The sequence below is a fragment of the Phytophthora infestans genome, genomic scaffold (assembly GCF_000142945.1).
Source record: "Phytophthora infestans T30-4 supercont1.304 genomic scaffold, whole genome shotgun sequence".
Classification (NCBI taxonomy): domain Eukaryota; phylum Oomycota; class Peronosporomycetes; order Peronosporales; family Peronosporaceae; genus Phytophthora; species Phytophthora infestans.
Genome location: NW_003303455.1, coordinates 39,969 through 54,326, shown reverse-complemented (window position 1 = coordinate 54,326; position 14,358 = coordinate 39,969). Strand labels below are relative to the sequence as shown.

Genomic DNA, 14,358 nt, shown 5'->3' with positions numbered 1-14,358 from the left:
TGCTATAATACTTCTCAAGACACTACGAGGAAGGAAACGCCGTTCTACCTCGTTCATGGCTGTGATGCGCCGTCGACGTTGCGGGCAATGTCGTCATCACTCAAACGAGGACTCGGCAAGCAGTCTGACGCACAGGCGTGGCGGCGTGAGATCAATCGACAACATGAGGTCGCCCTCACTATGGCCAAAGATTATCAGGCTGTAGAAAAGGAGCGAAGGGCAAAAAAGCATAATGATGCTCTGAGTCGACTGGAAAAAGCTGCTGTACCTCAACCAAGTGGCAACGAACACTCGGCGGACCCCCTAGAAGCTTCAGGAGAGATGGAAGATCCTGCAAGAGCTCCACCGAGATCTCTTTTTGAGATTGGGAGCCGGGCGTGGTTGTACATGGAACGCGTCAAACCGGGCTTGACAAAGAAATTAGCTCACCGATGGCATGGACCTTTTTGGATCAAACGCAAGGTGGAAGAGTTTGCGTACGAGCTGGAACTGCCTGACCGAAGTGGGTATCGCTTCTACCCAGTAGTGCATGTGTCGAGACTCAAGGCTGTCAACGAGTTCAACAGTCGACCGAACACTCGGTTGGTACTTGACGCGACTAATGAAGCAAGACTCGACCTCGATGAGGAACTACTGCCTGAAGACAGCTGGGACCCAGATCAAGTTGCCGGTGAATATGAGGTCGAGGCCATCCTCGACGACAGAACACCCCTGTCGACGAGCTGTACGCGAGTTCAAAGTCAAGTGGGTGAGCTATGAAGATACAACTTGGGAACCATCATCAAACTTGTCATGTGGAGGTCTGCTGTACGACTATTTGCGAGCCAAGAAGAGCGAGAATCGGCTGCAGATGGCGCAAGTGGCGGACGAAGACTAGCGTGACTTGATCACGTATGAACTGTCCACAGGGCGATGCAGCCTGTGGTAACAGACGAAGAACGTTACTGCAACAACAAATTGTATATGCATTTGAAGAACAACATGAACATGATTACGCTGTGGAAGTGGATTAAGAATAAAAAAACATGAATGCCGACCGCGGAGCGATCACTGAAAACGAAGTCACGCGGGACACCTCAACAGTTAGCTGAGATGCTGGAGAACGTCGTAGAACGTGCAGCGAGGATTCAAATCGATTCCAAGTGTCTGGCCGCAGTGGCCAAGAGTGTCAACGAAGCCGAGTCACCACTCTCCTTCTCCTCTTCATCAAGAACCTGAGCCTCGGCAGCTGGAGCTGAAGCCGGACCCTGCGAATCCTCGGTACCAGCTTCAACAGGAGCAGCAGCCAGAGCAGGACGTGGAGTACCCGGTGGCGAGTCAAACAACGAACGCCAGGTCGGAATAAGCTCGGTTGAATCGAGAGACGGGTCTACGATCACGCTTCGGTAAACATTCACGAAACGCGTACCACGAGGATTGAAGAACTCCGGATTACGCTGGCACAGGAAGTACGTGGTGTTGTACGGGTGCTGATGCGGTGCATTCATCCATCCATTCAGTACGCCAAGGCTGACGAGCGCCGAGAGCCGGAGCTTCGGAAAGCCAGTCAGATGTCCGAGGTGCGAACGACAAGTTTTCAATAGGGTACCACGGCTTCGACGGCTCCAAAAGCAACTCGGGACGAATGAACGGCGCGCCGGAAGTACCAGAGGAAACCGAGTCACGACTCCACGCCATGTACTGCTCACGGTACTTGTTACGAAGACGATCGGCACGACGGTCGCGCTCACTGAAGAGCTTCTTTAACACAGCTCTCAGTTCCTTTAAGCGTTCCTTGTCGTGGCCAACCTTTTTAGCTTCTTCAGCGAGACCTCATTCAATACCAGCTAGCGGAAGCCAGTGGAGACGCTCCCACAACGCGAACCCGAGGTCACCTTGCTTACCGCCGTCACCCCGAAGGTTCGCCCAGATCATCTTGAGACGGGTCTCAATCGGAGCACGCTTTGAGATAGGGACGCTTGGATTGAAGCCGACAGTGTTGAAGAGACAGGCTTGAAGAGGATAGAGCCGCCGAAGTTGCTGGTATGGGTGATCAGGATGCGAGTAATCAAAGAACGCTTGGAGACCCTCCAACGTTGTACGCACGGTCACCTCACCAGCTGGTTCGGGAAGGGTTAAGCTCAAGGGTCGCTCGAAACACTTCTTGGCGCCTGCGTCAGTAAACTCCATGTCCACGTACGAAAGAACCCACGGTGGCAAGGTGGACGAAGCCGGCACCGTAGGGCGACCACCAGACAACACTCGGTGAGGCAACAGCTCAACCGACGGTGCACCACCACGACGCGGCACCGAAGTGTAGGTGGCCGTAATCATGCGCCCAGGTCCAGCGTCGAGAGTCCAAATAGACGGACGAGGCGACACCGGAACAAGAGGAGAATATGCTGGTGCTGGGTGACTTTCCGGTGGCGAAGGAGGCGGACCGGCAACGATGATTGGGGAAGTCATCATCGGCGAAGGATTTGGACGAGGTGGAGTCGGAGGACGAGCTGGACCAAGATTGCTCCAATTTCTCTCGGAATCTTCAATATCTCCGTCATCGAGTGTGCTTGAATGATCGGTAGGTGGCGGAACATCATCGCCACCACTGGGAACATCAGGAGAATCATCCATCGAAGGTTCATTATCATCCACATCATCACCACGATCGTCATCAGCATGTCCATCGTCATCAATCTCCTTCGAAACGTCGGGCGAAGACACGCTTGGTACGACAGCCGTCGGAACAGTCGGAGCCGGCTTCGAAGACGCGGAGGCTAGTGGAGCAGCTTTAACAGGGGCAGACCCTGCTGTAGAAACCACTCCCGAGACTTCAACTGTCTTGGACGTCGCAGCAGACGCCGAAGCAGACTTGCCTTGTGGGACAGTGTGGTCCGACTCTTCACCTTCATCACTTGAGCCGAACATAAGTCGCATTTGCTCGGCCTCGCGCAGAGCTTCTTCAGCAGCACGTATGTCGGCTGGAGAAGGAGAAATCGTTGAAGCTGGTGGCTTGGCCACATTGGGAGGAGCCTGAGACGGGGGCGAAGGCGCGTCAGGAGAATCGGGAACATCATCGTGATCCCCAGAGCCCACATCTTTACCCGAAGGCTCTGTGGCAATTTCATGAACCGAAGGGACGCTGCTTGGACCAGCATTCCCCATGTCCACGTCACTCTGGTCGCCGCTGAGGTCGACTACGGCGGGAGTAGAAGAAGACGCTGATGTAGGAGGTGGCGTCCATGAGCTTAGAGAAGACGGTACAGACTGGGACCGAGTCTTCATATGACGTCGGGGCGACTTGGCAGGAGAATGAGGACGAGGCTTCTTGCGCTTCTTCTGGGCCGCCTTCTTCCACGCCTTCGGGCCGAGCAACGATCTACGAGCAGACTTGGGAGTTGAAGTATCGGCAGGTGGCGCATCACCGAGACCGGCAGCTGCCATCGAAGTACTGGCCTTGTCCGTTGGGATTGGAGCCTTGTCTTCGTCAGAGGCGTTTGGCTCGTCGTCTGAATCCCCGCCACCTGGTCTAAGACGCTTATGGGACTTCCCATGGGCCACTTGGGGAGCGGCCTTGTCCAAAGCTGCAGGAAGAGCTCGAGGGTCGTCCGAAGACGCGGTGGCAGACTGAATACGCCGCAGAGCGACTAACGTCTCCTGATCCAAGTCCAGCGCATCCAGGTCCAGCTCACCCGCAGTCAGACCTATCACGAAGGATTGTGAACGAACGTTAGTTGCTGAACACACGGTGGAAGGAGCGACATTAAGAGCGTACCCTCGACAGCCAGACGAAGTACCTCGGGATCCATCCCTGCCAGACTCACGTGTGCACGGAGGGTACGATTCGCTTGGATGAGGCGAGTGTTACGGTCTTGCTGGTTCTCGAGGACCTGGAGCGTGTCGTTATCGACATACTTGCCCTGGGCAAGCTTTACCAGAAGGAGGTGGAGCTTCCGGGTCTGCTCAGTATTCGCGCCAATAGAAGACTTGTACACTTCGCGTTCGCGAGCCAGCTTCTTCTGCAACGTGCTGATAAAAACGTCCCGAGCTTGGACTTCGCAGTGAAGACGATTCAAATCCTCTGCGTGTCGCTCCATAGTGGCTTGAACACTTGCGAGCATGGCGTCATTCTTGGCGTTCGACTCGCGGAGAATCTTGATGTTGTGATGTAAAGCTTCAATCTCAGCGTTGGCAGCCTTAAGGAACGCCTCCGCGTTCTCACGAGCCATGATTTCGGGTGCCACCGAACGTACGGCGGCAGCAGCCTCGGACTGAGCAAACCGCAACTGACGCTCCAAGCCGGCGACTCGCTCGGGTAATGCCGACAACGCGTCAGGAAAAGGTTGTACCGCAGCGAGGACATCATCGAAACCAACAGCAGCCTCGAGGCGACGTTGAGTGTGTACATCGCAGTGGAGAGGAGGCGCAACGCTGAGCTGCACTTGGTGACGAGCCATTGCCGTCTAGTACGGAATTATCGAGGTCATCATGTGATCGACCGATGCCTCCGTATTCTCAGCCAGCATGGCGCGCAGCGAAGCTTCGGTGAGTGGTGGTGGACCACCAGCTGGGGCAGGAGGAGCAGCAGGAGCCATCTCCGCGGATTCAGCGACGACGGGGAGTGCTGCAGGAGCTACCGCAGGAAGTGAAGAGTCTGGGGCAGCGGGCGCCGGAGGACCGGTTGATGACGCTGCTGTCGGAGGAAGTGCAGCAGACTGAGGGGCGTTCGAACCCTCGGTCTTGCCCTCCTGAGAAACAAGTCGAGTAATGCGAGGTGATGAGCAAGGTACCGATGATTCAAGAGAAGGATGGGCTTACGTACCTCCAGCTGCTCACGCTCGCGACGTCTACGAGGATTGAGACGCTGAAACGCGTCGGACACGACTCGATTCAGACGCTTGGACATACGGGGGCGAGATGGTGAATTGAAGAATGAAGAAATGTCACAACGGGCACCAGTACCGTGGCTTCCATTGCGACAGGGGCAGTTGTGGTGTAGTGATTTCTCCGTGGTTGCGGATTATCACCCGTCGACAAAGACGTGACACCGCCCAAGTTGTTCAAGCGACGAACCCTCGGTCGGGTGATGTACGGAGACGCCAAGGTGCAAGGGACTCGACGGCGTCACCTCCGAGTTTTCAACAAATATCGGATACGGCCCTATGTCACTGAATCCAGGCTGTCCTTATTATTAATAATGGACTGGCCGGATTCGCATTCAGCGGACCATCTACGGTACGAACCCTCAGTGGCGGTTGGGATGAGTTCGCGGAATACTCAGCGACCTTTGGAAGACACGTTAACCGTCTGGGACAGGGCGCGGACCGTTAAAGATGCTCATGCGACAGTGCAGACGACGCTTGGCATGCAAGAAGATCCATAACGGATCATTGTTCACTTGATATTTGTATACTTGATTAGGACTTCTTATTAGGAATAGACCCGAAAGGGTAAGTTTAAATACAGAACAGAATTTCCACTCAAGCACACAGAGCGACGTCCGGCTTCAAGGTAAGCGTCAGGTCAAGCTTGTTTGAGTTTGTTATGCCTGTCGGTGAACTCGAAGCTCTGTAGCGAGGGTTCATCCGGCAAGGCCAAGAGACTTTGTGTATTGGCCGATTATTATCGGGAGGTTTTACGTGACGGCTTATTGTTGCCTATTTGCACGACTGGGATTGCTTGAATTGCCTCCCTTTTATTTCTTCCAGCCGAGTGTTGAACACTCGGTGATCTCGTAAAAGGCTTATTCGTGCCTGGTACCATTCCGCTGTTGGGACCACGAGGATTCAAAACACCTGCTAGCTTTGCTCGTGCTAGTAGCGTGTTCTTATTTTACTGGTTGGCCTATATAAGTAGTTAACAAGGTCCAGTTTGTCCCGGTGCAAGGGCAGAACTGGGGTCTTCAGGTCCGCCCGAGCGATCGTTTACTATCCTAGTAGACGTATTGTTGTGGGAACATCCTAACTACATCTGTAGCTAGAGTTCACGTGGGATTTCCAACACCACAAAGTACCATGCCCCAGGAAAGTGGTTCAGACAAGCCAAGGTAGGGGGCAAGATCAACAATGAAAAAGCAATCCTACTCCTAGATAGTGGTGCCGAGGTGTCTATACTAGATACCGCCTTTGCTCGTAAGGTTGGGTGCCAAGTGGATGGAAGTCGGATCCAAGATTGTGTTGGGATTGGTGAAGGCGTGTACCGTACGAACGGAAGAACGCGGATCAAGATCACGTTGGCAGGTTGTTTGGTGTACTGGTTTGATATTTGGGTTGGAGATCTCGCTGGTCAAGACGCCATCCTCGGGATGGACTTCATGGTACCAGCCGGAGTGAGGTTGGATCTGGCGGATGGGACACTTTGTTTTCCTGACGAGATGCGGATCCAGCTCAGTGGACGGCGACCGTTGTATGGAGCGAAGATGAGGATCATAAGGGCGGATAAGATGACCTGGATCGAGCCCGGAGAAACCTGGGAACTGCCAGATCGGTTAAAGTGGGTGGAACATGAGAAACTGTGGGTCACTCGGGGCGAGAAATGGGTGCCTACCGTAATCCAGGGACCAGGTCGATCACAATACCTCCAGGTCACGAACGTCAGCGACAAGAGACTATTACTGGACCATTATGAGGACATCGGACGATGGTTGGCGAAGGTCGGTATCCCAAGGCGACCTGGATATGTGTCAGTGGGATCCCGTCGTTACAGAGAATGGCAGAATCTGGCGTACGAGGCGACTATCGAGATTGAATCGCTCGGAGAAGGGGAGGCCCCGGCGAGGCCAACTGGCCCCTTGGTGGATCGGCCTTTATACCCAACTCCGCGAAAGATCCTGCAGAGGGATCGTCGGATTGAGATTTAAGCGATGGAGGTTGGATCTAAGACCGGGGATGATCCCCAGAGTCGGCCCCTAGATAACGCAGGGTCGGTGGATGAAGGATCGCAGAAGGCTGAAGCCGGACCGCCAGCACCCCGTATGAAACGACGATGGATCTGGTATGAGTGATGCACGGGAAGGCAAGATCCACCAAGACCTATCTCGGATCCACCCTTACCTGGATCCACTTAGGTGGATATGGGATACGCTATGTACGGGTGGATCGGGTTTGGATCCTATGAAGGAATGGTGGTAGGTGTCATCTGAAGGTGGATCTAGCAACCACGGCTGATGAGAAGTCAAGATCCACCGCGTGGTGGCCCGGATCCCATACTTCCGAGCTCCGATTCAAGGAGGGAGGATCCCGCATAGAGTGACCTGGATCCAGGATCCAGGGATGATGGATGCAGTGGATCGCAAACTTTCGGGGGACAATGGAGATCACGGACGGTTGCAAGATGATGTTGGATGATTGGAGAGCTCAGATCCATGACGAGGGTACACTTACAGTGAAGTGGATCCAAGCGACCTGGATCCGGATGAGTGTACCCATAATAGGGTGACCATAATGATTACGCCATGGATCCGGTGGATCTGAAGATAATACAGCTGGGATGATGGGTCAAGGGAAGAAGGGACATGCAGCCGAGCCTGGTAAGGGATTTAGCAAGTGAAAGACATAGAAGGTAGAAATCCAGGCAGGTATAGGCTTAAGTATCAATACAGTCCTCAATTTGCACAGTATCACGCAAGTGCCTTCCTGCCCTCAAGAATCGGAGCTACATTGGCTCCGTGAAGGCTAGGAATTGCGAATCTAGTGTTGGTAGTGATAACTGGATAATACATTGGCCAGATCCTACAACCTAGTGAGCTTTCCTATACACGTGCAGATCCGACAGGTTAACCGAATTTACTACTTGGCCGGTTACACCCTAGAAGGTTCTCAACTCTCAAGATCCCGTCACAGGAGGCGGCAAGTACGACGCAAAGGGACTACAAAGGCAAGGGAACACACCCGTAAGGCAACCCTACGGCCAGATCCACGATCTAGGCCCCGGATCCATAAGCTCGAATTTTCGCTTAGGATACGGAACCATCCACGGGCGCAGAGTGAAGATTTTCCACTGCTGCTCCACCCCATCCCCACGTCTCGCCAAGACACTCAAGCGTCACCACTTGAGCTCTTCGGAAGTTACCGAGAGAGCAAGATCCCGCCCTACCGACGGGTACACAAGGTGAGGAAAGTTCAGCAGAACACGGATCATCGGGGGACCCCCTCCGTTAGTCGGTGCCTGGGCGCCATTGGTAAGTTGGATCCAGCAATCTCGCAGCTTTTGCTGATCCCGCTACACCACACCGGAGCCTGCATGCTCTCCCGCACATGCGCGATGAGCCCCTGCTCGTACGCGTCGAGCGCATTGACGCGCTCGAGCTGCTCGGCCGGTGTTGACACCACCAGGCTCTGCAGGGCCTCCATCCCGAAGATGCCTGCCATCTTCCGAACCGACTCGAACTGAGAGTCGTTCATATGGGAGAAGTCGTTCCTGTCCATGGCAACGAGCTTCGGAGAGGTTCAGGTAGTCTACCCGCGGTGGCGTGGGTTGACTACGAGTGCTACCTAGTGTGATGGGGTCACACAGCACCTTGCGCTAGCTTCCGAGAGTATACAAACTCTCAGTGAACGGCAGTTCACAGGTCCCCTCTTTATTCAAAAGTGAGCGAAGTGACCTAATTAAGGTAGAATGTAAACTGAGTATATTTATAGGCAGATAAAGCTTGGGTTTAATACAAACTATAAGTCACCTATAGAAATGCAATGTCGTTAACCAATGGTTGGCTTGAACGACCTTGGTACTTTGTACCAAATATCCCGAAGTATGAGGTGTCATACTTCATGTAACCAGGGTACACTTAGGTATACGTACCCCGTACATGGATGGTGTGGCAGATGCATTGAAATTGACCAATTTAATGGACGTTACCCCTGCCCTGCTATTCAAGCATCTCGTGTGTCGTTGGGTGTTGCGCCTTTGTGTCTTCCAGCGTCGTCTTTGCTGCAAGTGCGAGATATTTGGACCGAAGTGAAAGTGCCTCGACTATATAACTTCACGACAACTGTGCAAAAGCTACGCGATAACGAACTACTACGACTTGCCTATCTCAACGGAACCAACGAAGAACATACTCCGGGCCGAGTGCCATTTCTTGTAAGCTCGTTATTCTTAACTGTAAAAATGCTGGCCAGAATCTCTCTACATGAGAAGGCAACAGGGTCGTGTCTTCCGGGATTTGAGCGCTTCATTCGCTATGTCTTCTGCCTCGATCTCATCCGCCATCGCTGTACGAGCCTCCTGTTCGCCCTGCTTTCCATTACTCGCGTCGGGTATCACTGCGCGTACTACTTTATCACAGAAAGAGAGCTCGAATTCAGACACGCAGATGTTCGCTGCAGCTGCTGATATGCGGTATACGGTCTTGAGTACATTGTCTCCACTCTGCGCTGACACGAGGAAACCACCAAGCAGTTTATGCTGTCGAATGAAAGCTTCATGCTTCTCATTCGAGACGACGCGGTGAGCGACAAGGTCCGTCTTGTTACCCACGAGGTGCAAATTCATCTGCTTGCTGCCATTCTCGTTGGCTACTCGCAGCCAGTCCTCGACGTCACTGAAAGACTGAGCGTCTGTCACATCGTAACATAGTAGCGCCACATGAACACCGAAGAGGTACTTGCTCAGCATCTTACTGTTGATTGTCTGGCCTCCTATATCCCACACCTGCAACACAATTCGCTGGTCGCGCGGTAGTTGCAGCTTCTTCTCAAAGAAGTCGAGCCCGATTGTCTGCTTGTACACGCGAGCAAAGCCATCGTCCACGAAGCGAGCAATGAGACTGGACTTGCCCACAGAGCCATTTCCTAGCAACACGAGTTTGATCGCTGGGTCTCCTCGTGCCTGCATCTTCCAACCAGCAACAAAACCAAAAAAAAAAGCAATAGACGTTACGATGCAATGAGCAGAGTGAACAACCTCCATCGAGGCACTGCATTGGCTGCCTAAAATAGTTCCATCGCCTGCTTGCTTGTCGAGGGACTTGCTTTTATGTTTTATCAGTCGGAATAGCGTGTGACGCAGATCACCCCGATCGCAGTTAACGAAACCATGCCAGTCATGTAGCGAGCATCGAATCCAGTAGCGTTGACACCGCGGTCAGCCATGCTCGTATCAGCCACGGATCGCCCTACTGCCACCTGTTTGTGTGTGTGCGTCGGACCATTCACCGCGTTCTCTTCCACCGTATGCTTTTCCTGCTGTGATTATGCTGTAACCTTTAGCATGACACCTCCACTATTGCTGACTGACGCTGTGCTTGGATCGGATCTTGCAAGCATCAACTCTCGGCAGGTGTACCTTGCGCAGTGGCATCCTTCGGCGCAAATACTTTCTTCTTCTACGGAATTGTACTATCAGCATTATTGCAAAAGCACAAAACAGACAAGCCCTACGCACCCGTTCTCCCTTATTGATTGACTCCTTCTTGCCAGCGTTTTCACCCTTACCGCGTGAATGAGAAGGCTTTGAGTCAGCCTTCGTGAAACCTTCACCGTCTGCTCCATCGCCGCCATCTTTACCTTTTTTGGGATTGTTTCGTCCACGACCGGCATTTTTCTTTCCACCTTTGGAGCCACACTTCTCAGATCCGCGTGCCAACGAAGTATCCAGTGACGGAGAAGTCCCGTTCGCCTTGGCAGCGGGAGCAGGAATAGAATCGTTGGCCGTAGAAGCAGATTTTGGGGTCATGATGCAGAGTACTCCAGGCTGGTTAGGCTCAGCTTTCAGTAATGAATCTGGCTTGGTTGACTCCTTCTTCGATGATGATCTTCCGCGCGGCTTGCGGCTTTTAGGATCTAAGAAAACTAGGCACAATGAGTAAACCTAAAGCTCGCTATGCCACCCGATTTAGCTCGGCGTTTTACCTTGGGCTCTAGCCGCGTCGCCAGTGCCTTTCTTCTGACGATCCTTTGAAGATTTCACCTTATCTTTCGCCGCTTTTGGCTTCGATCCCTGTTCAACGCACCAGGGTGAACATCGTGCTAGCGCCCAAACCTGAATAGATAAAAGCTTACGTCTTTCTTTCCCTTCACTCTATGCCCATTCTTGTCAGCTGACTTGCCACCAGATTTTCCCTGCACAGTAGCAGCAGCACACAGAATAGAAGAACATATTTCTACACAACAGTGGAAAAATTACAACTTACCCTGCACTTGTCACGGTTGTGAGACTTTCGCTCGTTCAGGTACTTAACCAACGCCGCCACAGGCTTCTCCAGCGTCTCACCTTCTGCCATATCCACAAGTGCCTCAGCACTTGGGAGTTTCTAAAACAACATAAACCAGTCAATTCTCTTTTATCAGCCTTACAAACGACACCGTCCACTTACGTCTTTCGGTTTGGCCAGCTCCTCCAGGAACGCAAGGTACTCTGGATCACAGTCTATCGTCCCAACTTTCACGTCCTTGCGCTGCTTTTCGCGTGGGATTTTCTGGAAAGGGGCGAACTCAACGTCCAGCGGCTTGGTGCCTTCTTTGTCCTTGGTATCTGGGTAGAAGAATTGTCCGTGTAGTGACGCAATGAGCTTACGCGCCCTTTCCGGCTCCTTTTTCATGTCCACGTAGAGACGTGCAGGAGTTGGTGGGCGGTTGTTGCTGCGCTGGCGGCCAGGCACGAAGCGCCAGATCAACTCGTTCTTCACCCCATGCGCCTGCATTAGTTCACGCGCTTCCTGTTCCGAAGCCGTTGGGGGTATGTTGCGCACCACCAGCTTCTTCAGTACCATCGTTATGGCACGTGCGGGCCTCGCGGACGTGGCAGCGGACGACGACGAAGAAGTGGACGACCCACCGCCACCCCGGCCCCCACCGCGCTTGTTGCCACTGCTCCCTCGCTCGCGCTTCTTAGGCTTCGCGTTGGAGCTTTCGCTTCCATTTCTGTGGCTGCTGCTGCGATAGCGGTCACTTCCGCGACCCCCGCGTCCGCGGCTTTTGCCAGAGCCGCGGCGAGGTGGCGGCGGCATGATGGCTGGAGCTGCACAACAAGCTGTCTCTTGTGCTGTTATAAGACATTGCCTTAATTTAAGCAAATGAGAGGTTTGGATTTAAACAGTCCCTTCGGTAGTACTGTAGTCCCTTATACACTCCGACAGGATAGAATATCGGATCCCAAGGCCTAATCACCTCTACAGTACCTTGTAATATAATATGAAATCAAAAATGATTATTCTGAGGTACTCACTGAGGCCTCGGACAACCGATATCTTATCGTCCGCCTCAATAGCGAAGACTGCCCGGACGTGTTACGCGGCGTGCCACGTGCTGACATTGGCGGTGCCTCGGTTGTGATCCACCACCACCTGCTTTTCCACAGACAGCCATGTGCACGATGCTACAGCCCCAAGCACGCCACAGGCTGTTGCAAGGTTAAGCCCGACCAACTTGAGGCTGCACGTGAATGGGGATCGCGTGAGCTTATAGGCTGCATCTCATCGTTCACGATGGATACAGCAACCCAATACTGTCACACGGATTGCGAAAATTTCAACCTCTTCTGGAACATGCTGGTCGCCGAAATCACGGCACCCACCGGCAGAACACCTGCTGCTCAAGCCACGCTGTTGGCTAAATCAGCCCGAGCGACGCCGGAATCAGTGTCTCCTCAAGGCGCCATGGACAGTGAGGTGTAGTGATTTCTCCAGAGTCGCAGATAATGTGACGGGGTCACACAGCACCTTGCACAGAGGAAGTGCTTAAGGGTATTTACACCCGAGTGAACGTTACTTGTTCCCGGCCTCAGTGGGAACGATTTGATACTTAGAGGATTTAACGGGGTATGTGGTGTAGCGGGATCAGCAAAATCTGCGAGATTGCCGGATCCAACTTACCAACTGCGCCCAGACACCGACTAACGGAGGGGGTCCCCCGATGATCCGTGTTCTGCTGAGCTTTCCTCACCTTGTGTACCCGTCGGTAGGGCGGGATCTGCTCTCTCGGTAACCTCCGAAGAGTTCAAGTGGTGAAGCTTGAGTATCTTGGCGAGACGTGGGGATGGGGTGGAGCAGCAGTGGAAAATCTTCACTCTGCGTCCGTGGATGGTTCCGAATCCTAAGTGAATATTCGAGCTTATGGATCCGGGGCCTAGATCGTGGATCTGGCCGTAGGGTTGCCTTGCGGGTGTGTTCCCTTGCCTTTGTAGTTCCTTTGCGTCGTACTTGCCGCCTCCTGTGACGGGATCTTGAGAGTTGAGAACCTCTAGGGTGTAACCGACCAAGTGGTAAATTCGGTTAGCCTGTCGGATCTGCACGTGTATAGGAAAGCTCACTAGGTTGTAGGATCTGGCCAATGTATTATCCAGTTATCACTACCAACACTAGATTCGCAATTCCTAGCCTTCACGGAGCCAATGTAGCTCCGATTCTTGAGGGCAGGAAGGCACTTGCGTGATACTGTGCAAATTGAGGACTGTATTGATACTTAAGCCTATACCTGCCTGGATTTCTACCTTCTATGTCTTTCACTTGCTAAATCCCTTACCAGGCTCGGCTGCATGTCCCTTCTTCCCTTGACCCATCATCCCAGCTGTATTATCTTCAGATCCACCGGATCCATGGCGTAATCATTATGGTCACCCTATTATGGGTACACTCATCCGGATCCAGGTCGCTTGGATCCACTTCACTGTAAGTGTACACTCGTCGTGGATCTGAGCTCTCCAATCATCCAACATCATCTTGCAACCGTCTGTGATCTCCATTGTCCCACGAAAGTTCGAGATCCACTGCATCCATCATCTGTGTCCCCTGGATCCAGGTCCCTCTATGCGGGATTCTCCCTCCTTGGATCCGAACTCGGAAGTATGGGATCCGGGGCACCTCGCGGTGGATCTTGACTTCCTGTTAGCCGTGGTTACTAGATCCACCTTCAGATGGCACCTACCATCATTCCTTCATAGGATCCCACTCGATCCACCCATATATAGTATATTCCATATCCATCTAAGTGAATCCAGGTAAGGGTGGATCCGAGATAGGTCTTGGTGATTCTTGCCTTCCCGTACATGCCTCATACCAGATCCACCGTCATTTCATACGGGGTGCTGCTCGTCATGGCTAATCCACCACAGGCAACTTGCATCCGTGCCAGACAAACCAAATCCTCTCTAATCACTTGAAATTGTCACTGATTCGGGATAGTGACCCCGCGTCAGGTCCATTCTCTTATTTCTGAGAAAGTTCTTCACCACAATCGCCTCCTGTACGTTGTCGGCGCTGCACAACAGCGCTCACGACGTGCACTACCAGCATCCACAACCGCCTTCTCCTCTTCGTGACACATGTCTCCCACCAAGTGTACCAGCCAATCGCCGGGCAAGGCCCCATCCACCACTCCTCCGGTCAGCCCTTCCTTAATGTCACCCACCGATCTGCGTACTCTGGCCCAAGCTCTTCCGATCGGG

The 14,358-nt window shown here is 53.0% G+C and overlaps 2 protein-coding genes across 2 annotated transcripts; both read right to left on the bottom strand.

The window, feature by feature from the left end:
• Positions 1 to 9,102: 9,102 nt before the first annotated feature.
• PITG_21220 (Rab28 family GTPase, putative) lies at positions 9,103 to 9,810 on the bottom strand (the record flags this gene model as incomplete). The annotated part of the gene is made up of 1 exon (XM_002894993.1): positions 9,103 to 9,810. The coding sequence occupies one exon, from the start codon at positions 9,808 to 9,810 to the stop codon at positions 9,103 to 9,105; it is 708 nt and encodes a 235-aa protein (XP_002895039.1).
• Positions 9,811 to 10,166: 356 nt separating this feature from the next.
• Positions 10,167 to 11,947, bottom strand: PITG_21219 (uncharacterized protein; the record flags this gene model as incomplete). The annotated part of the gene is made up of 6 exons (XM_002894992.1): positions 10,167 to 10,294; positions 10,360 to 10,766; positions 10,827 to 10,914; positions 10,977 to 11,036; positions 11,108 to 11,227; positions 11,291 to 11,947. The coding sequence occupies 6 exons, from the start codon at positions 11,921 to 11,923 to the stop codon at positions 10,241 to 10,243; spliced, it is 1,362 nt and encodes a 453-aa protein (XP_002895038.1).
• Positions 11,948 to 14,358: the final 2,411 nt, after the last annotated feature.